General features: G+C 32.1%; 1 protein-coding gene across 4 annotated transcripts in view; it reads left to right on the top strand.

Annotated features, from left to right (window-relative positions):
- The window catches only part of LOC128871695 (very low-density lipoprotein receptor-like), a 228,849-nt gene that overhangs the window by 188,759 nt on the left and 16,997 nt on the right, over positions 1–23,093 (top strand). For all 4 annotated transcript variants that reach the window (XM_054113657.1, XM_054113656.1, XM_054113655.1 and 1 more), the window contains 2 exons: positions 3,434–3,561; positions 3,716–3,865. In XM_054113657.1, coding sequence (XP_053969632.1) covers positions 3,434–3,561; positions 3,716–3,865 — 278 coding nt within the window. The remainder of the gene's footprint in view (positions 1–3,433; positions 3,562–3,715; positions 3,866–23,093) is intronic.

The raw sequence follows: 23,093 nt of genomic DNA, 5'->3' as shown, positions 1-23,093 counted from the left end.
TGTGTGGGAGATTTTAAAAATTTTTTTTTGGGTTTTTGCTGAACATTATCCTTGCTCAGGACTCTTATTATTGCCGGCTGCGTGGCCGTTTGTCATGTTTTATGCGTGCTTGTATACTCTCGGCCTTTTTGTTTTTATTTTATTTTTTTTTTGTTTGTTTTCATTTGCATTTTTTTTATTTGCTCACTGTAAATTCGTATTTTATATCTTTTTCATTTTTGCTTTTTTTGCGGCTATTAAATTGGATTATTGTGGTTTAAAATGTGCTGCACTCGAAAATTTACGAGCATTTACCAAGTAGCAAGGCAGCGGAAAGCGCAAGAGCACGCATACAAATATCCACCACATACATACACACATGCGTGTGTGAAATAATGAATATAACCGCAAAAATACATTTATTCTGAGTACGAATATAAATTTGTGTGTAAGGCATATTTCTTTATATACAAATAAATAAGTAATGAATGGCTGTTGAAGTAATTTATTCGTACATAAAAGTAAAGCTATGTATGTGTATATGTGAGTCCATTGCGTACTACTTATTCGTATGCCCCTGAAAAACACCCCTACGCCTCTACTCTACCAGCCGCAATTGGTGCTTCCGCAGCTCATTCATTAAATCCGCTTTCATTCATTCTCGCTTTACTTTTGGTTGATCTGCGAAGTGGAATAACTTTTTTCCGTCTTACCATTTTTGTTTGCTTAAATGCGTAAATTATGAACACAAATAAAGATATTTCATTATTATCCCTGTCATTTGGTTCGCATTTTAATTAAAGTTTTACAAATTTCTGTGGTTGTTAAAAAGTTTGCACAAAAAAAAGTAAGTTCAGTTCTTTGCATTAAAAAGTACTTATTTTTCATGGCTACCAGGCCACTTAGTGGACAAAAATATTGCTGAAACTTTTCTTGCTATTAGTAGTACTAAAGCTAGAGCGCCATACCAAGCATTCGATTTCGATTTAACGAGGTTCGGTGTAACTATTAAAAACTCATATATATATATATATAATTGGCGCGTACACCCTTTTTGGGTATTCGGCCGAGCTCCTCCCTCTATTTGTGGTGTGCGTCTTGATGTTGTTCCACAAAATGGCGGGACCTACAGTTTCAAGCCGACTCTAAACGGCAGATATTTTTATGAAGAGCTTTTCCATGGCAGAAATACACTCGGAGGTTTGCCATTGCCTGCCGAGGGACGACCGCTGTTAGAAAAAACTTTTTCCTAATTTTTTGATCTTTACCGAGATTCGAACCGACGTTCTCTCTGTGAATTCCGAATGGTAGTCACGCACCAACCCATTCGTCTACGGCGGCCGCCGCTGCATGTACATATTTACAATATGCATAACATACATATTTTTCTATCGCCCTGTTAAGCAGCAAAGGACCGTGGTTTCCAAAATATGGTTTATGATTTTAGATGAACGGCTGTATAGATCTCTGCAACGAGTTCTGGTACTGGCGCTGCCAGTTAACCTTCAAACAGGCGTCAACATCAGCATTGCCTATGTGCAGATGGTGAAGTTATTCTGCCTATTCTCGGCTCAGTTATTAGCTTTGAGTTAATGCTCATAAGAAATAGGCTGAAATGTTGATTTTAGTCGCCTCTTAGTGGGCCCTCACTCAGTTTCGTGGTGAATTTCGTTTGTTACTCGATAGATGCAAGCAGCTTCTTCGGTGGCACTCGGTCAACAGCCATGGCAATATTCTTTTTACAGACGACAAAATTTTCACTGTTGACGAAGTTTTTAATAAGCAAAATGACAAAATCTATACTAAAACTTCTAAAGATATAAAAAAATATTGCTCTAAGGGTTCAGCATTGCAACCATCCAGCCTCCGAAATGTTGGGGAGTGTATTGCAAAGGCATTACGTCTCTTCATTTCTGCGAAAAAAAGGTTAAGACCGGGGCAAAAGTGTACCAGGAGGATGTCTTAGAAGGCGTGGGGTAGCAGTAGAAGTGGTAGCCTGGTCAAATACTCATTTTTTATAGATATTTTTTAGCAATTTTTTTTTTTAAGAAAATAAAATGCGATTCTTTTGATTTTAAAGTATGTTAGTATTGACATCAAATAGTGTACAAAACCACTTTTTTTTTTTTGACATATTTTTTTTTAGTAGTGTGGCACCAAAGTAAGCGTAAGAGCGGATTTTGGCTCTTCAGGACATCTGAAAGGAAAAATATAAAATGATTATTATTCTGTAGGCTTGTCATTCTGGTAGGTGTGACAATTAGAATTTTTTTTTTTTTGAAAAAATACCAAAATGGCGGACTTTTGAAAACATACCTTTTTTCAAGTTTTTCAGTTTAACTTTTAGTATTATAACTAAACTAAAAGTATTATAATTTCATATCTATAACAGACTTAACGTGTAATAGAACTTATGGCAGGACTAAGTACACTTCTTTACTAAATAAGAAAATAGTGATTACTTTGCGCCACCTTGTATTCATTTAAAGAAATGGATAAAGTATTGGAACGTAGATCATCATGGGGCCTAAATGTCTTTTAGGGATTCAAATGGATTTCCAATACATTAATTAAAAGCAAATTCCATTTCAAATGAAATTTTATGAAATTGAATTTTATTTCTTTCTAAGATCACTTTCGAGAAGCTATGTTAAAACTTTTGCAGAAATTGAACTTTCTTTAAAATTTATTGTGTATCCTATCTATATGAAGAACCCTACAGTGCCTACTTCAGCAGTTTGTTTATAAGAGATACACGACATTTTTGTTTATATAGAGGAAATGCACCAGACCACCGGCAAAAAAATATTTAAAAAATCAATTCGATTTTTTAGGCACTTTATTATACCCAAATGTGGTGGACTATAAAGTTGCATACTCGAAATTTTTCTAAAGCCCATATGTTTGAAGATCTTTTATGAAGAAGAAAATACTCCACATCTCAGCGGAAAAAAATTCAAAAACTCAACTATTATTGAATAATCTATAAAAATGCATATCCAATTTGTTAAATTTTTTATTAATTTTGTACAAAGCTTTGAGCTTTTATAAATATCATTTTTATTGTAAATGCACTATATTTTTATAGAAAAAACATTTTTTAATTAAATACAAAAAAATTGTTAAAACTTGGTTATTCGCCCCGCTCTTTTTATAGTATGTTAAACACAGGTTTATTGGTCTACTTGGTTAAACTCACTCATTATTTTAATTTGATTCTTTGCTTCTCTTACATAAAATACGCGCTAAGCTTCCGAAGCAAAATATTTTTATTTTTGTTGGTCATGTTTCGGGTGCTGGTTGAATGTTGCTTCTGTTCACCTGTTGCCATAATTTTCAAAAATCCAATTAACTTCTTTAGCTGTTGTAGCTTACCGCTGCTCTAGTCTGATTTTCTATTAATTCGATTTTTTTCTCTTTTCTTTCTTCTTCTTTCTCCCCATTCTATTCACAGTGGACAAACATCCAGCCGGCAATGCGACAAATGCCGATGGCACCATCATCTCACCGCAAACTGATTCTGGTTACTTAGCATTAGCGATAATCGGTTCACTAGTCGGCTTTGGACTGGTGACAGGTGTGGTAAGTGCGAACAAGTAAATAAGCTGCGCTCTCCTTTTGGATTTTATTTGGCTTAGCCAACAACAAAACGCTTGCAATTATGCTAACAATGTATTTCTCTTTCTCTCTCTCTCTCTTTCTTTCTCTCTGCCTGTTCCTCTTTCTCATTCTGCAGATACTTTGGGTCGTTTATCGTCATTGCAGCAGGCGTCCCACCTCAATAAATTTTGAAAATCCGGTGTATCGCAAAACCACCGAGGAACAATTCAGTTTGGAAAAGAATAATCTGCCGGCGCGCATGTATCCCAGCACGGTGGACGAAGAGGTAAGCGCGCCATGCATTAATAATTTCAATTATATGAAATTTTGAATTGAATTTGCAAAAATATGCAAACAACAACAACCAACTAACTAATAGAACTACTACTAATACAAACTAACTAATTGCATATAAAATAAAATTAATTAACTAATATTTCTATAATAAAATCCATAATTAACTAGTTAGTGAATTAAGTTTGCAAATAACATTTAAGTTAACGGATTTAGCATTAGATTGTAAAAAAACAACAAAAACGAAGTAAAGTTAGAGTTTAAATAAAAAACCATATAAAAACACTTAGCATTAATAAGAAGTAAGAAACGGGTTATTAGGCTTATTTATATACATACATATATTATTTACGAGCACTGCTCCTTAGCATATAAATTATGAAAACAATAAAAATTATTTGGTTTTAAAATATTTCCAATTCCTGATTTTCGTAATGTAAATACTTACCACACACTTAAGTCATATGGCTACTAAGTACAACTTGAAAAATACTGATTGCAATTAAGTGTGTAAATATTTGTATGAAATTAGTGCAAGAACAAAAATTAGAAACATCCTTAACCAACAACAAGCAACATACAGCTAATTGACACCTAATGGATTTTTGTCTATTTCTAGCTGCATTTTTCGCAGAGAAGACTGTTCGCGCAGTATTGAAAATTTTCCGAAATGAGTGTTAAAAAATACGTTCGCGTGCAAAAGTATTAAAAAAAATAAAAAAATTAATAAATATTAAAATAATTTTTTTAAAGTAAACACAAAATTTAATACAAATTAATTTATGTATATAGTTTTTTATTATTAAAGTAAATAAAAATGTATAACATTTTTAAAATATTCGTCATAGTTAAAAAACATTCTTCATAATTAAAAATTAATTTCTTTTTTATTTTGAAGATATTTTAAAGATGTTTTCAACTTCAATTTTTTAAATATTATTTGAATAAATTTTTTTTTATTTTCACATCTCAAGATGTATTAAAATAAATAAAATTTCAAGACATTTTTAATATATTCGTCATAGTTAAAAATCATTCTTCCTAATTAACAAAAACGTATTGCTGAAAATGGTTTTTATTTTTAAAACAAATTTTTTTTAAAGATTTAAAACAACTTCAAATTAAAATTGTTTTTTTTTTTGAAGATCTCTTACAGATATTTTTAACATTATTCAAATTAGTCAAAAAAGTAATCGTTTCAAAATTGTTTTTATTATTAAAAAAAGATTTTTTTTTTGAATTTTTAAAAACATTTTTTTTTTAAATAAAACTTCGCATATATTTTTTTTTTTTTTTGTTAAGATCTCTTAAAGATATTTTCAACATTCTTCATAATTAAAAATAAAAATCTTATTGTTGTAAAATTGTTCTTATTGTTAAATTTTTTTTAAGTTCTTTTTAAAGGTATACCTACATCCTTCATAATTAAAAAAATTGTTTGTATGACAATTTAAACGAAATTTTAAATAAAAAAATTTGTTTTGGTTTCTGAAGATTTTTTAAAGAAATTTTCAACATTCTTCATAAGTAAAAAAAATGGTGGTGTCAAAATTGTTTTTATTGTAAAAAAAAAAGATTTATTGTTTCGAAATGGTTTTTATTGTTAAAAAAACAGATTTAATGTTTCAAAATTCTTTTTATTGTTAAAACATTTCTTTTTTAATCATTACTGGTTTTTCAAAGTCGAAAACTGTTAGTTTCTCTCTCTTCGAATTTTTTATTTTCTACATTCTACCTTTTAATCTGTTCACCTTCCGCTGGCTTACGCCTACTTTAATACACCTTGTGGTAGACCTTAAAAATATATGTGACCTGGTCTACGAAAAGGTACCTTACGTGCGAAAACAAGTTTTCGAGAAAACAGCAGTTAAAGTTTAAACTTCTAAAAACCCTTTTAACTTTTTTATTGTAACATTTTTTGTAACAAATTTTTTGAAAACTGACTTCAGTATCGTATTCATTACACCTCAGACTGTCCAGGAATGGTTCAGTTTTTAATTTTCACAAATTATTGTCTTCCTTATTCTAATTTGTATCATGACAAAAAAATCAGTCTTTTTCGTATTTGTACTTCCCTTTTTTTACTTTTAACAAACTTTTAAACAAATTATGACTTTCTGGTTTTCACTATTTTAAAGAGCCTTTCACACACTATTCGAATCAACAAAAAAGTGAAAAATGATTTTTTGACACGTAAGGTACCTTTTCATAGACCAGGTCACATATGTTGTATTTTTTGTCAAAATATTATTTTTAGTACGTCATATAAAATATTATAAAATATTTATTTTGGAGCTGTTTTTAGTTCCGGAATTAATTTTAGTACTGCACATAAACTATTTTAAATTATTTATTTTTGGGTTGTTTTTAATACTGAATTTAGTTTAGGTACTTCATATCAAATATTATAAAATATTTATCTTGGAGTTGTGTTTAGTACTGGAGTTATTTTTAATACTTCACATCGAATATTATAAACAAGTTAGTTTGGATTTTTTTTTAGTACTGGTATTATTTTAAGTACTTCTCATTAGGTATTTTAAAATATTTAGTGTGGAATTGTTTTTAGTACCGGAGTAATTTTTAGTTCTTCATATAAAATATTGTAAAATATTTATTTTGGAGCAGTTTTTAGTTCCGGAATTAATTTTAGTACTGCACATAAACTATTTAAAATACTTATTGTTGTTGTTAGAGTTGTTTCTAGTACTAGATTTAGCTTTAGTACTTCATACAAAATATTTATTTTGGAATTTTTTTTAGTACTGGAACTATTTTGAGTACTTCATTTCTAATATTTATTTTGGAATTGTTTTTAGTACGGGAGTTATTTTTAGTACTTCATATGAAATATTATAAAATATTTATCTTGGAGTTGTTTTAGTACGGGAGTTATTTTTAGTACTTCATACAAAATATTATAAAATATTTATTTTAAAGTTGTTTTTAGTGTTAGAACTATTTTTAGTACTTCATATAATATATTTGTTTTGGAGATGTTTTTAGTGCTGGAGTTATTTTTAGTACTTCATATAAAACATTGATTTTTGGAGTTTTTTTTTAGTACTGGAGTTATTATTAGTACTTCATTTAAAATATTTATTTTGGAATTGTTTTTAGTACTGAAGTTATTTTTAGTACTTCATATGAAATATTATAAAATATTTATTTTGGAGTTGTTTTTAGTACAGGAGTTATTTTTAGTACCTCATAAAAAATATTATAAAATATGTATTTTAAAGTTGTTTTTGTGCTACAACTATTTTTAGTACTTCATATAATATATTTGTTTTGGAGTTGTTTTTAGTGCTGGAGTTATTTTTAGTACTTCATAAGAAAATATTTATTTCTGGAGTTGTTTTTAGTACTGGAGTTGTTTTTAGTACTTCATTAAAAATATTTATTTTGGAATTGTTTTTTAGTACTCGAGCTATTTTTAGTACTGGATATAAAAATGTTTATAAAATAATTATTTGGAGTTGTTTTTAGTGCTGGAGTTATTTTTAGTACTCATATAAAATATTTATTATGTTATTTTTTATTTATTATTAATATACACATAATTTTTTTTTATTCAAAATTAATTGATTTCAAAACAACATTTTTTTATTTCGTTGATTTTCGATATTTCAGCAACTTTATTTTACAATAAATAAATCTAAAATTATCAAGTGTATAAAATGCAGTTGAAAAATCTATAGAAAATTTTCATTGTTATAAAATTCAACATTTAAATTATTAAAGAAAAAAACTAAAAAATAGAAAATTGTATACTTATATGTTACATACACATACATAGCAGTAAAACCCCTTAAGAAACAATCCAAAATTTAGTAGATGTAAGGCATAAGATTTAATAAATGAAAAAGGCATTTAATAATATTATAATAAATATTTAACAGATATTTAGTAGTAAAATTAAATTGTCCTGTAAGTATTTAGCAACTAAGCATTTAAGCATTTTAATTGAGTGAAGAGGAAAAATTAAAGTTAATATTTACATACAAAATATCTGCAACTAACACAGATGGCATAAGCGCAACACGAACACACACACAACAAACAAACAAGCAAACAAACAACAACAGCAACAAAACAAGGAACAAGGAAACTAAAAACAAACAAACACGCGATAAATTACATGAAAAGTAAACACGTACAAAATCACAATAACAAAAAAAGTATATACAAATTTGAAAATTTTTAATTTATGAATATTTGAAATTCAGCACATTCAATCAGCTGGGTGCTAATACCTGCAAACAATCACGTGTTTGTATGTATGTACTTCGTAGTTCAAGGCAGTTTATGGCAGTTTTTTTCGCATTATTAGAAAAGCTCTCTAATTGCTCTAATATTTATTGAATTACTAATATTTAATGAAGCTTTGCAATTTGCAATCCTGAATTCCCCAACAGGCGTTTTTACATACATACATACCTGTGTATGTATGTATGGTATGCGCATATGTATTTAAGATTTTCACGCAATGGAAGCGCATTTTTAGTTGGTTCAGCAAAATTATCATTTTTTAATTACTCATTTTTTGTTGACATACCCATTTAATCCCGCTAAGAATAAATAAGTATAGAAATAGATATTTGACTTTTATATCTTTACAAAAGAGGAATTTGGTTTTTTTTTCGCCAAGTGGCCTCTGCCCGGGCAAACATTTAATTTAATTATAACTCCCTGATTGACAGTAATTTTTACCTGATTAGAAGCTCGTCCGGCGCATAACTATTCCAGTGAGGTTGTTTTTGAAGTTATGGTTATATATCGACGGTCAAGGGGACACCGATGTCTGAAATGGGGACAATAGAAATCGATTATGTCAGCCATTTCCTAGCAAGCTCTATATTCCTAAGCCCTGGAACACAGATAAGAGAAATGTTTCCTGCACGTTCGAGACGTTTGATCTCCTCCTGACAGGAGTTGACCAGAAGAGATTTGCAACATGGCAACGAGAGGGTCTTGATCGCAGCTATACTTGAAAAGGAACTTACTCCAACATAGCCCCCTCACCACTGCCTATCTTAGTGAGCAGCCTTAGTCAATTCTTATGCTTTAAACGACGAAGTGGCCCAATCAGAACAAGCCTTCACACTTACATCACATTTGCACATATATTTTTAATTGCTATCCAGTGAGTAAAAGATCGAAAATGGAAAGAAGTAATAAAATATTTGGGTTATATGCCTTAAAAGAGTCCTTCTAAATAATCCTGAGAGAATGATAATCAAGTTTTTCCCATAAGCGGAAATTTTTTCACATAAAGTTTTCATTGTGCATTCTGCAAACAGCAGGCCAATGTTAAATGGATTTTCTTTTTAGCAATTGAACTCGAAGTAAAGAGACATCGGTTAAGCGTCAAAAGAGTCAGCTACATCTCACAACTGCCCTTAATACTCTGGGAGCGAATTACACCGTTTTGTTCGGCTGGGCACTAGAACATGAAGGTTATGATGCCAACGAGTAGGCGGACTGTCTGACGAAATTAAGCGTTATCTCAAAATTCAACGGAATAGAACCCTTTTGCGGCCTCATCAAATCCCACATGAAGGCATATAACAAAAACTGGGAAGTAGGGGAATTCACGCACCACTGTATGGAGATTCCAGGACAGAGTCAGGCTAAATAGATTATTTCCTAAAAGAGTATCGCATAAGCGCCCAAGCATAGATGAAGGTAGCTTATGAAATCTTACTGGTTACTATTCGGGAAGTTGTAGTCTTTGTTATCATTTCAGGAAACTGGCATTAATTGGAATACATTTCTGCTGTTTCTGCGAACTAGAAATGAAACTCCAGAGGACATTTTCTAGAAGCACAGTAAAGTCCACCAGAGGACGCTCTGCATAATGGCTCCATAATAATATTAGTAAACAGCCGACTGCCGTAGTGGAATGAGTTGGTGCGTTAAAATTCGGCGTAGTGTAGGTCCGAATCTCCGTGCATGAGACAGCAAAAATATGTCTCGGCAGGCAATGGCAAACCTCTGAGTGTATTTCTGCCATGAAAAAGCTCCTCATAAAAAGCCATTTGCCATTCGGAGTCGGCAAACCTCTGAGTGTATTTCTGCCATGAAAAAGCTCCTCATAAAAAGCCATTTGCCATTCGGAGTCGGCTTAAAACTGTAGGCCCCTCCACGCCACAAAATAGGAGGAAGAGCTCGGCCAAACAACCAAAAAGTACCCGCCAATAAAAAAATATTAGATTATTAGTATTTATGCGGAAAACAGAACAATCTTGTGTTAAACACACAAGCTGGTAAACCAGTCCAGAAGGAGACTCTTTTGTCTTCGAGAACCTTGTGAGGATATACGCCATTTTTGACTTTATACATCTTCAGTCAGTTTCCTCGCTAAAGTTGATTGCTCGGTAATAAACCGGTTTGGCTTTCAGCTAATTTCAATTCACTCACCGAACATAAGACGTAGGCGCTTGCAAATGATATCTAGCTTACTTAGAATATGAGACCACTTCAGAATTCTGTTTGAATGGTACTCTATTATAACTCCATGAAAATTGTTGGTCTCAACTGAGTTCACAAGCAGGCGGTGCAAATGGGATGCATTAAGAAAGGCGCGCGCTACTTCTATAACAGACCTGCTACAAGGTAACCGATTACTTAGGCTTTCACGAAAGATGCTAGAGGACTAATTGCATTATTGGATAAAGCTCAGTCTTATTAGAAACCAGACGGTACCAGCGTTCCTACGACAGTCAGTTCTATGTTGCCGGAGCGACCCAAATTTATATTTGGCCAAGTAGTGTAGTTCCAGCAGCTTTCTTCGTATGTTTTTGAGAATATTTATGCTGCTACAACAACAAGCAACAGAGCTAAATATTTAGACTATTAAAACAGACTTCTAATATAGATAACAGACAAGCAAAGATGGAAATTAAATGACCTTCCAATTCACCCTCAGCAGGGTTACATAAGAAAACTTTTTATTCCTATACTAAGTGGATTCAGTCGAATGATGTTGTGGCACTGCAAATAGGTACGCAATTTAAAATAATTTTATAACCACGAATTAAAATGTAGGTCGTGCCATTATTTCTACCCTCTTTGTTTACTATGTATTTTTTTTTCTGTAAGCCTTTAATTAATTACTTTAATTGACTGCACTCGCAATTCACACCCACCCAGAAATGCTTCCATGCATGAAATATCAACTAGCCACTGTAGCAGAATTTACAAAGTAATAAAAATTGCGAACAAATACATTTGTACCTATGTTCATTTATTTATTTGATCAATAAATTACGAAAGTGTATTCTAAGCATTGGCGCATAAAAAATATAGAACCCACACGCATGGAATCACACGCATACAAATAAGCGGAGGGAACGAACATAGAAAATGCATAGAAATTGCAAATAGAAATATAAAAAATACATACATACATATGTAGGTAAAAAGCCAACCACGCGTTTACTACCCAACAATAAAAACATGCATACATTTATTGGAAAACATGCAGTCGCTCACATTCCGATACACACAAATAGTCAAATACAAACAGTAGCGGTGGGTGTATTTACTGAATATCTTGCAATGACTGAAAGTAAACTGAAAGAGTGCACGTTGTGGATATCTACATACATACATACCATACACACATAAATACCATGAGCATCAAAAGTGAGTCAACACCTTTAAGGTATTTGCTTCTCCTAAGGCTATTGGGACCAAATGATCTAAAGCAAAACTTTTTCAAGTACAGCTAAACCAAAATACAGCACAATTTTCGTCTCAAAAGTGATTAATACTCGCTTCTAGTGGAACGTAGTTTGGCAACCCTAACCTTTATTAGCAAATTTTAGCGCTCGTATCATCAAGTTTGGCGGACCAAATAGTTCCAAATATACGCAGTCGCTTATTTGAGGCAAAGCAAGTCCATAAAGGGATGAGTACTGAACCTTGCACAGCTAAAATCTCTATCAAAATAATGCTGCTAAAAGTATGACACATTTTTGCAAACATGTGGCGTATACTTTGCATTACAACAAAAATAAATTAGGTATTTATCGGAGCATTTGCGTTACTCATACGCCGTGTGAGCCACTTTATAATGCTGAAGGTGTTTAAATCGAGTAGTTTATCAAACTCAAACGTCAATTGCTGCCTTTTTTAGTCCAATAGCATAACGGTACTCACCATCCCGTACTAGACATCTAATCTAACTGATATTCTGTTAACAGCCAATGCATTGATTGTGCCTTCACGACACCTTGAATGAGTAATTTAAAATGTTAAACCATTTTCGCAAAGATGTTACGCAAAAATAATGGACTTCTTTTTCCCCAAAACTAGTTTAGTATATACCTATACAGTACATTTTCTGAAAAAAAATTTCAATTTAACTTATACAATAAATTTTTTTTCATTGTTCACAAAAAATTATCACATTGAGCAGGTAGTGGCAGGAGTGCAGCTGATTTCATTTTTTTTCTTGTTTTTCATATTTATTTTGTCTCTAATTTGCCAGGTTTTGCTTAAATTATTCTAAACTGCAAATCTGCTTTATAGATTTTGACATTTTAGGAACAAAAGCAAAAACAAAATACATTGGACGTGTTGTTTTTGCTCTACTGCTACTACCTGTTTACATACTTTTTAAATGCATTAAATAATGAAGGCATTATTTTTTGAATTCAACACTCAATTGTCTTCTTTTTTTTGGTTCTCTGACACAAATGCAGCAGCTTAAGTACAGTGGTGGTCAAAATAATGGCAGTGCGGCATATTGCTAAGGCTCAACTTTTTTTAGCTACTCCATTTTTTTTTGTACAAATATAGTTCATACTACAACAAAAACATGTAACTCGAGGTTTCAAGCCTTTTACAAAATTTAGGAAATTCAAGAAATTTTCGTTTAAATTTCAAACCTTTTAGTCAGAATTTTTTTGAAAATTTTTCTAGACATTCTGTGTACGCAATTTTATATTTTATCTGAAATAATATTATGCCAGTTTAAAGTCACTGAAACTTCGCGTTGATTTTGAACAAATTTTTTTATTAACGGTGTTGCATATTTGTTTCACACAAAAAAAAAACTCGAGCATTTAGTTTTTGTTGTAGTACGAATTATATTTTTATAAAAACAAAACACTAATAATATAAAAATAATTTTGTTCACTTAAAAAAATGAAAGTATTAATTTTTGCTATAATATGAATTAAATCTAAAAACAAATTAATGAAATAAAAAATAAAAAATTGTTCACCAAAAACAAATAAAGCGTTTAATTTTTGTTGTAATATGAATAATATTTTTATAAAAGAAAAATTCAATGAAAAAAAGTTTTTCCATATAAAACATAAATCGAGCATTTAGTTTTTGTTGTAATAAGAGCTATATTTTTATTAAATAAAATTAAATGGAAATACAGCAAGAAGTTTGTTACATAAAAAAAATCGGGAATTTATTTTTTGTTGTAATACGAATTGTATTTAAAAATCAAATATAAATAAACAAAAAAGTTTCCCATAAAAAAATCTAGCATTCAGTTTTTTTTGTAATATGAATTGTATTTAAAAATAAAAGAAACTTAAAATAAGAACAAAATTGTTCACATAAAAAACAATCGAGCATTTAGTTTTTGTTGTAATATTATTTATATTGAAAAAAAAAAAAATTAAATTAAATTAAAAGCAGTTTTGGTTGTAATATGAATTGCATTAACAAAATAAATAAATAAAAATAAAAATCAAAATAAATTAAAAACATTTTTTTTCACATGAAACACATCGAGCATTTAGCTTTTGTTGTAATATGAACTATATTATATTTTTATAAAATAAAAAAAGTAAAACTTTATATAAACCAAATAAATGAAAATACAATTAAATAGTCGGAACTTTATTTTGACCGCCACTGTACATTCCTCAAACACACTTTATATCCATACCGCTCATACTCCTACTTTTCTAATTGATTAGTGCATCATTTGCACTCTCGCCTAATTGTCTCTGAGGCACTTGCAGTAATATTTTGCACTCAGTTTGCCCAACACATATACACTCTGTATTATTTAATAGCACACACAAACATATATATACAATAACAGCAGTGCGGCGCTGAATTATTAAGCGAATGCGTTGCGAGAATACTATTTTTACCACCACTACTGCAGCACCCTCACTCCCACTCGTACACTCTAGGCATTAGCAAACATAACGCACAGTATGATAAAATACGCAACATTTTTCATCCAATGAAAGTTCGTGTTGATTTATGCGCGCATAAAATAGTAAATTTTCATAGCATAAAGAAAATAAATGCAAACGTCATCAATACCAAAAATAAACAATATACGACAATAATAACTAGCTGGCATAACCACTAGCACAACAACAACAGCAATGTCACTACACCCAGCCACCACCACCACCACAACCACTAGACTGGCACAGTTCACACGAAATTCATGCCGCATAAAACCCAACTCTTTACATTTCACACCCATTTGCTCCACATAAGCCATGTGTTCGTTTTTTCGTGTTGCATTTTTTTTTGTCTTCGTCTCTTCCCTCTCTCTCTCTCTCTTTGAAAATTTCATGCTGCGAGCACACTAGAAAGCAGTCTTCAGCAGAAATTGCATATAAATGATAAAAAAGTGCATTTTCATAATATTCTCGTATGTAGAATGCGAAAATGCATTTGTGTGCGTGCGGAAATAAGGAGCATGCCAATTTTTATGTTAGACCTGACGGTTGAGCAGCTTTTTCACGTAGCGGTAAGTACTTAAAAACAAACAAAAAAAAAAACGCAAACAAAAACTTACAAACTTTTAGTATAAAATTCCTTGAACAGAAATCATATCGAAACCCTGGCATTCAATGCCTGCATAGACACAAACTGTTTGTACAATTAATTCAAATTTTATGCGATAATTTGTTTTCCGTCCGTTTTTCTTTTTGTTTCTTTTTTTTAATATTGTACACGTTTTTCGTCAATCTGCTCTTCCCAACCCGACTATATTCCTTTAGATTGTTATTTGTATTGGAATACACACCCCAGTATGCACCATTTATCTGCATCCTGCATACACATTCGTATAAATGTATGTACATATATAGTCCACGAAAAGCACAATAGAAATACAAATGCACATTATTTTTCAAACGAAAAAAGTTGCACACATTTGTCTATTTTTTATTAGATGTAAGGGAATGCACAAAATTTGATTTTAAAAGTTAAATTTATTATTAAAGAAAATATTATTAAATAATTTTTCATAACTATATTATAAAAGAAGTAAAAAGCTACTATGGGTTGTGTTTTATAGAAGCTTTTCGCTGATTCAGTATTTCAAATAATTTCTATTGGATTTTGAGCAGGCCAGATTTCAATATATGACTTCGATGTCATTTCTTTATTGCTCTGCTTGTGTTGCTGAAAATCCCCCTGTTTGCGTTCTGATTTCTTCAATAAATGAAAGGAACGATCCCTTCAATATCCCAAACTATATTAAAACAAATCACTGGAATCAATGGAAACGTTATATGCAGCACCTCGTTTACTTCAACCACCCCCGAAGACCTTAGATTACTAGCACAAAAATGTCTATGACAAAAATAAACCTCGCTTTTCCTTACTTTTCGACACCAATGCTGAGTTATATCTGGATCATCTAACTTGAACTCTTTTCGATGTGAAGAAAATCTTATGGAAACTCGTGTTTACTATGTTTAGTTTCACCACTTAAAACAATATTCCTACATTTCGCTTCAAAATAATTTTTTAAAGCCACCTTCACCTCACTTTCGAAGAACGATCTAGGCATCCATAACTTTCGTTTTAAAATATGAAAAAAAAAGAAAACTCAATAGGAGCCAGTTCCAGTTTGAAGAGGGGTTTGTAAAATTCTTCGAATACCATGGGTTTTAAAGCATCTCAGGCGCGCTGCGTTGCTGAAACAGGCACTGCGGCCTAACGGGCCACGTCCTTTTTCTACGACTGTCTCGCGGGCCGGAAAAGTAGCGTAGTACGGACCATTCTTAGTAGTCCCTCTGGACAAGTAAACAATCAATCAATTAATAAAATGTTTCGATGTTCCAGAGAACATTAGCTTTAATTTTTGAAACCGACTTTTCCATTTTAAATATGCTGTGCTGGTCTTTATCCGCTTTTTATGGCATCTTACTTATTAGCGTTTCGGCTCGCCTTCCTAATCACTGTAGCGTATTTTGGACTGAAATTTCAGCCATTAATGAGACAGCTTTCTGGTTAGTCAAAGGCGCTACTTAATCGGTCAAGGGTCAACGTCTCTATGTTAGTTGTTTTCATCACAGGCCACTGTCTCCTAGGTCGACATGCTCAACGATTGAATGTACCGCATTTCGACTTTTGCAAAAGCTGGAAGAATGATGGGGAGAAAGAGTCTGTCAGACATCTTCTCTGTCGCTGGGCTGCGTTACATGCCACTAGGTTTAGATACTTTCGCTCATCGTTCTTGAATGATATACAGGGTCCGGAACTCGAAGTGTAACCAATTAAAAAGTCCATAAGTTTACTTTGGAAAACTACTTTTATTCAATTCAAAGTAAAAAATGTGTGAAAATAATACAAAATTAAGAATTAGTTTACTTTTGCTCGATATGACCTCCTTTTGCTTTGACTATGGACCTGATACGGTCCTGAAACGAATGGCAAGCTGCCCGAATGTGACTTGCAAGTATTTTGGCCCAATCGCGGGCAATGAATTTTTTCAAGGCCTCGAAACCGGTGAATCTTTTAATTCGAACCTTGCTCTTCAAAATTACCCAAAGGAAATAATCCATCGGATTCGCGTCTGGTGAATTTAAGAGCCATTGTGTGGACGTTATAAAGTTCGGAACGTTGTTTTCAGCCGTTCTTGGTTCACTCCAGTTTTGTGAGACGGTGCCGTTTCCCGTTGAAATGTCCCTTGTCTACCGCCGAAAATTTGTCTGCCCACGGCTTCAACGCAGCCTCCAGAATACTTTCCCGATAATATTTCGCATTTACCTTGACGCCAGGCTTGATGAAAACGATTGGTGAGCGCCGATTTAGCCAACTAACAGGCAGCTGATGCCAGTGCACTGGATTCAGCTGCACGAGCGCTCTGAAGTTGGTTACACTTCGAGTGCCGGACCCTTGAGATGACCTTAGGGATATAAGTGGGTTAATAGATTACCAGATTTAGCCATCAGGTACCCACCTATTTGGCCTCCGAAGCATACTGACAAATCTTTCTTTTCCACTTTGAATTTCTTCGTTGGCATTCCTCCTCTTTCTGCCCACTGCACCAACTCTTATTTGATCACCGGATCGTACTGATAAATCCAGTTTTCATAACGACCACAATGCGACCACACAGAACTTCAAAACATCTTCACCACTCTCACATCGTTGTTGCTTGTCAACAAGATTGATAGATTACCAGGATTGCTATGTAGCCATGGTGAAAAAGAAAATTGTGAGAGGAATTTCGGCTGCCACGCCACTTAAGGTTTCGGCAGCCGAAATCTGCACGATAATTTCACACGCTCGCCCAATCTGTCGTTGTTCAGATAGCAACGAAGTGTCATTGGTTGATCTTTTTTCGTATATCATCAACACAATCTCAATATTTTCAGTAAACATAACTTCGCTGGGGGCCGAATAACGGTTCGCATTTGATATGCAAATGTTCACGTAAAATCTCTCCAATTGAGTCTGTAGTTTCGACTTTTAGGACTTTATTTTCGGTCACCACCCCAGAAATCTTCAGAGATACCTGTTTTTTGTGGAAATAGCCGAAGCGCTGAAGTCAAGTTTGTAGTCCATTGAATTTTGGTATAATAAAGTCCATATTTGAAGTGTCTAGAATTGATTCCAAATTTTGCGGCAGTCTTATGAATTTCCTCCATGTAACGAGTGATCAAAATGTTTTTAGATGGAGAACGTACAGCAGATAGCCAGGAAAAAAAATTCAAAAAAATTTGTAAACACAAAGTTATCGATATCAATAGTTCTCATGCCGCCAAAAATACCCGTTACTACAATTTTATGTGCTACAAAACTGCTCCCTCTTTCTCTTCATAGTCTGTGGTGGACCATAGCTTCATCAACAATTCTCCTCCAATTGAGTCTCTTTCTTGCCTCAATTCTCCAATAACGAACGTTCATCGCTTTTAAGTCTGCTTCGTCATCATCAAGCCATCTCTTTCTTTGTCGACCTTTCTATCTTCCTCCAATGGGACGCAAAGTAAACAGATTTTTTTTTTAATTCTTTCGATAGGCATTTTTATGATGTGGTCAATCTTTCTAATCCGCTGCGCTTTACATGCCGTTTTCAAACCGAATAGGACCGTCGATTTTTCTGTAAACCTGCGTGTTCCAAAATTTTCTAAATTTCCGGAGTAAGCAATTTAAAATCGTGAAGAAAATTTTCTAATTTTAACGATATTTGAAATTTTTATCTTTTATGATTTCTATAGAAGAATTAACAAAAATTTCTGATTTCTAATTTTAAAAAATTTCTGATTAAGGAAATTTGTTTAATTTTCACGATATTGGAAATTTTGAACATATCGTTTTTGAGGAGAATGAATTATATTTTCACACCAAAATTATTAAAATTCAATAAGAAGTAAATAAATCGTTCAAACTTGTTAAAAAGCTCTTGTGCTATAAGGCGAGTCTCAGATTGTTGGTGGATTTTTTGTTGTTGTTCTGCGGAAAGCCATACCAATTTTTCACTTCCGTTTTCCTTTTTTTATATTCACTCCCCTATAGAAATCAAGGCAAAATTTTTCATCTACATTTCCTCTCTGCATTCCCCTTATTTTCGGCACAGTTTCAGGAATAATTGAAAGATTTTTCCTAATAGTTTTTGCCATCAATAAACAAAAAGAGTTACTCGTTAACATTTGTATATATTTTGCACTCAACTTCATATTTACCAGCACATGGAAACTATTAATTTGTATGTATTTTAGGCGTGCCAAGTAATAATGTATTTTTTCATTTTTTTTTTTGTATTCAATTTATTGTCAAGGAAACAAAAACACAAAAAAAGGAATTTTGATATGCATTTGTACGTAGGTATGCAGTATTGCCGTATACTAAAAAAATATACAATATAATATTTAAATCGTAGCGTTCTTTCTGACATTTTGCAAACGGCATTTCACCATCCTTACGACCCTCTGTAAATAGTAAATACTCGGTCATCTGTACATACTTATAAATATACTCGTACACCTTTTCCCGTTTTGTATCTTTGTGTTCTGTGCACTTTTGTTACATATGTATCCATATCCTTGTTGTTGGTTTGTTTGTTGGATATGTGCTTGTGTATGTGCGTGTAAAATACTCATACATCTATTTGTGTCATATAAATTCTATACCTACATATTTACTCTATACATACATATTATATGTAGCAAACTGTATATAAAAATGATTTTTATATTTTTTTTTCTTTGTGTGCCAAACCTTTTATGCAAATGACATACGTGAAAATGCAACGCCGCGCCACAAAATGACACCGCGGCTTTCAGTAAAGTTTCCGCTGTGAGTGGCTTTGCTCCTTCCACCCATACCTTTTTAGTGTAACATAAAAAATATAATATATATTGCGGGGCATAAATAAAGAAAAGTGTAAATATTAACAGAGCGGCAAAAAAATTGTGTATATAAATAAATGTGCGTAAATAACAGAAAAATTGCAGGAACAAAACATAATCACTTTCAGCTGCTGTGGCTGTGAGTTTTCTTTATTAATTGGTCAGCCACACCCATCAATTCAGTGAGCTGCTGCGGAGCTATTAACCTAAAAAACTAAACAAATAATATGAGAAATAAAAGAACGAAAAAGAAACATAAAAAAATTACGCAAATATCTCTTTATGATGACTGCGAATAAGCGGTACTCTCACTTATGCCCCTAAATCTTGCTGAGCGTTGTTCTTATTTGCAGTTGACATTTTACTGAATTTTTTTTTATAGTAACACCCCACCTATTTGATACAAGTATCATAATACAAAAACGAAACGCATATAGGTATGCAGAAATAATCACAAATTCTTTCTTTATGAAGTGCAAAAAATGCATGTCGATATTTAATAACAGCAACTCAGTAGATGAAAATATTTCTATTCAATAAATATAATAAAGGCTGACCAATTTAGCGGTATCGGATTTTAAATTGAAATAAAACAAAGAAAATTCAAATCGATTGGGCAATCTTTATCGTTTTTGTGCAAAACCATTCATGACTTGTATTTTTCAAAGATAATTCCTTTCAAATATTAGCTGCAACTACGCGGAAATTCGACCATCCGTAAACATAAATTTTGAATGACTCACTGGAGGATTTCGATCGGTATCTCGTAATTAAGTTTAGTAATGTTGGCTTCCAATGCCTCAATCGAAGCTGATTTATCCGCAAAGCAATTAGACTTTACATAGCCCTACAAATAAAAGTCCAAAGATGTGATATCACACAATCTTGGTGGCCAATCAATTGTTCCGAGACGAGAGATAAATTGCTTACCGAAATGATGACGCAGTAAATCCATTGCTTAACGGGTTCCAGGACAAATAGCGTCGTTTTGTTGGAACCAAATATTTTGGAGATCAATTTCCGGCATCCGGCATCAAAAAGATGTTTACAAAGGCGCAATAGCGTTCGCCATTCACTGTTATATTGGCGACAGCCGCGTCTTTGAAGAAATACCCTTTTTAAGATCTAAAATAATTATAAAAATAAAATATAAAATTATAAAAAATATGATAAAATTGTTAATAAAATTTTAATAACTATTTTTTTTTTGAATTAAACTAATTGGTGAAAGCAAGAATTAAAATTAAATTGAAAATTCAGTGGACCTTTAAGAACTATTTGCATATCATAGCGTAAAAGAAAGAAGTAAACAGCTTGAAGATTTGTTAAAAAGCTATTTTTGAATAAAAATAACTCAATATTTTTACTGTAAGAGCAGAAATGTGTGTCTTAAAGACTTAATTTCTTTAAAAGTTTAATTTTAAATAGATTTTCAAAGGGTTCTGAAAGGATTAGTTAAAAATTATTTTTCTCTTAAGAGCAAACATTTTATTAATAGAAAAATTAATTTCTATAGGAAAAACACCCTTAGAATCTAGCTTAAAATCTCAAGAAAATGTCTTTCTTTTATTAGTCCAAAAAACGAGAAGATTTTTGAAAAAAAAAGTAATTTTCAAAATCCAAAAGACCCATTCCAATCAAGACCCATCCAAAAATTTTTAATTAAAACAATTTTTAAATATTTTACGCGTTTTTAAATATTTTTAAATATTTTGAAAGGTTTGGAAAATTACTAAATATATATTTTTGAAATTAACTAAAACATTATTTATCTCTTTAAATCAAAACTTCTATTAAAAAAATTAACTTGTAAAGTCAGAAAAATTCTAAAAACATACCCTAAGACCTCCAAAAAATTACAGAAAATACGATCCCGTATAAATCAATGAAATCTCAGACATCGAGATAAAAAATTTGCTGCTATACCTGGATCACACAAAATGGATCTGACTTAGAAAAAAAAAAAAAAACAAGACATCCCACGAGAACAGTGGTAGTAAAACGGTGCTGGTCGCTAATTAGGATTATTTCACTAGAAATACTCAACCACTTCAACAACAACGTAATAATAATATGAAAAAGAGATCATTTAGAAATGTTGAGAAAATAGATAATATAAAATATTTCATATAGGTTCTTGAAAAAAAAAAACAAAAAAAACATATATCTTCTTCTTCTTGTTCTTTTATTATAGGTTCTCACCTGTGTTTCTGCACACAATTACATAGTTATAAATTACAAAGTATTATTAAAATTCAAAATGAGGAAATGTTATTGTCCTTCCGCTGATGTCGAAATCCAGCTTTCGCGCCATCTCTTTGGTGGTATTCCAGGTCCGCGCTTTCCATATGGTATATAGTCCCTCGCTATTCGGATATTTATAATTCTGTCGCAATGAGGGTGACAACTTTTCAACCAATTTTTAAGTTTATGGCCGTCTCTTTCCATACAGATTACCGATAATAGATTCTGTAATTTTTGAGCTTATCATCTGCAACTTCAAAAAAGATTGTCCATATAAAAATATCCAGGTTTTGTGCCACGCATACTTGTTGATCACAATTTGTTTTAGTCTTAAGGCACAACGCATTTTCATATACTCAGCAAATGTTTTCTCAACATTTTATTTATACACTCGAATGGAATATTTACTCAAGTATTAAAACGAAACACGGAGTAATCAATTCCCCATACTTGATGATTTTTTTTTGTTCCAAGTTCCCTTTACTGTATCAGAAGGGACAATCGCTACAACCTAACCTAATCTAACCTAGCAAGCGTTGTGAATATCTTGATGCATTTATTATTTAGTTTAAGAAAAAAATTATATAAATTTTTAAAATAAAGAAGCCATTTTCTAACAGTAAGTTTACCTCAATTGGCATTTATTTGCAATTTTCGAAGGAACTGCTGCTACACTCGAGGATTTAGAAGCCTACACCACACATGAGTATTTGAAGAGTTCACACCAACAACACCAATAAGAACACCAAAGAAACACTTAGCTTACGATAATCATTACTAATCAAATGAAGCCACAAAACTGCAAACTTTTATACAAACACAATTTATTTATTAAACATAAAATAAACTAAGAGAGGTGAAATACGATGTAAAAATTAATTGAAAAAAAAATTAAATTAAATTGAATTAAAAAATAACATACGAGCACAAAATCAAAATTAGTCAAGCTGGCATAAATTACAATAATAAAATGACTGGTATTTAGGTAATTTACAAGGTGACGTAACAGTTAGCGCATTACATCGCAAGATAAATTATTGACATTTAAGGCGTAACAGTACTCAAGCGGTCGGTGCAAGACACCTAACTGCGATGCCTTATCTTAAATGAATGGAAACAAATTTTGTTTTTTCTGTTTTTTTTAATTTGTATATGGTTTAAATGCGGCGGCCGCCGTAGCCGAATGGGTTGGTTTGTGATTACCATTCGGAATTCACAGAGAGAACGTTGGTTCGAATCTCGGTGAAACACCAAAATGAAGGAAAACAAGAAAAACATTTTTCTAATAGCGGTCGCCACTCGGCAGGCAATGGCAAACCTCCGATTGTATTTCTGCTATGAAAAAGCTCCTCATAAAAATATCTGCCGTTCGGAGTCGGCTTGAAAGTGTAG

The sequence above is a fragment of the Anastrepha ludens genome, chromosome 2, assembly GCF_028408465.1.
Source record: "Anastrepha ludens isolate Willacy chromosome 2, idAnaLude1.1, whole genome shotgun sequence".
NCBI lineage: Eukaryota > Metazoa > Arthropoda > Insecta > Diptera > Tephritidae > Anastrepha > Anastrepha ludens.
The sequence above is the reverse complement of the archived record's forward strand: the minus strand, read 5'-3'. Positions and strand labels throughout refer to the sequence as shown.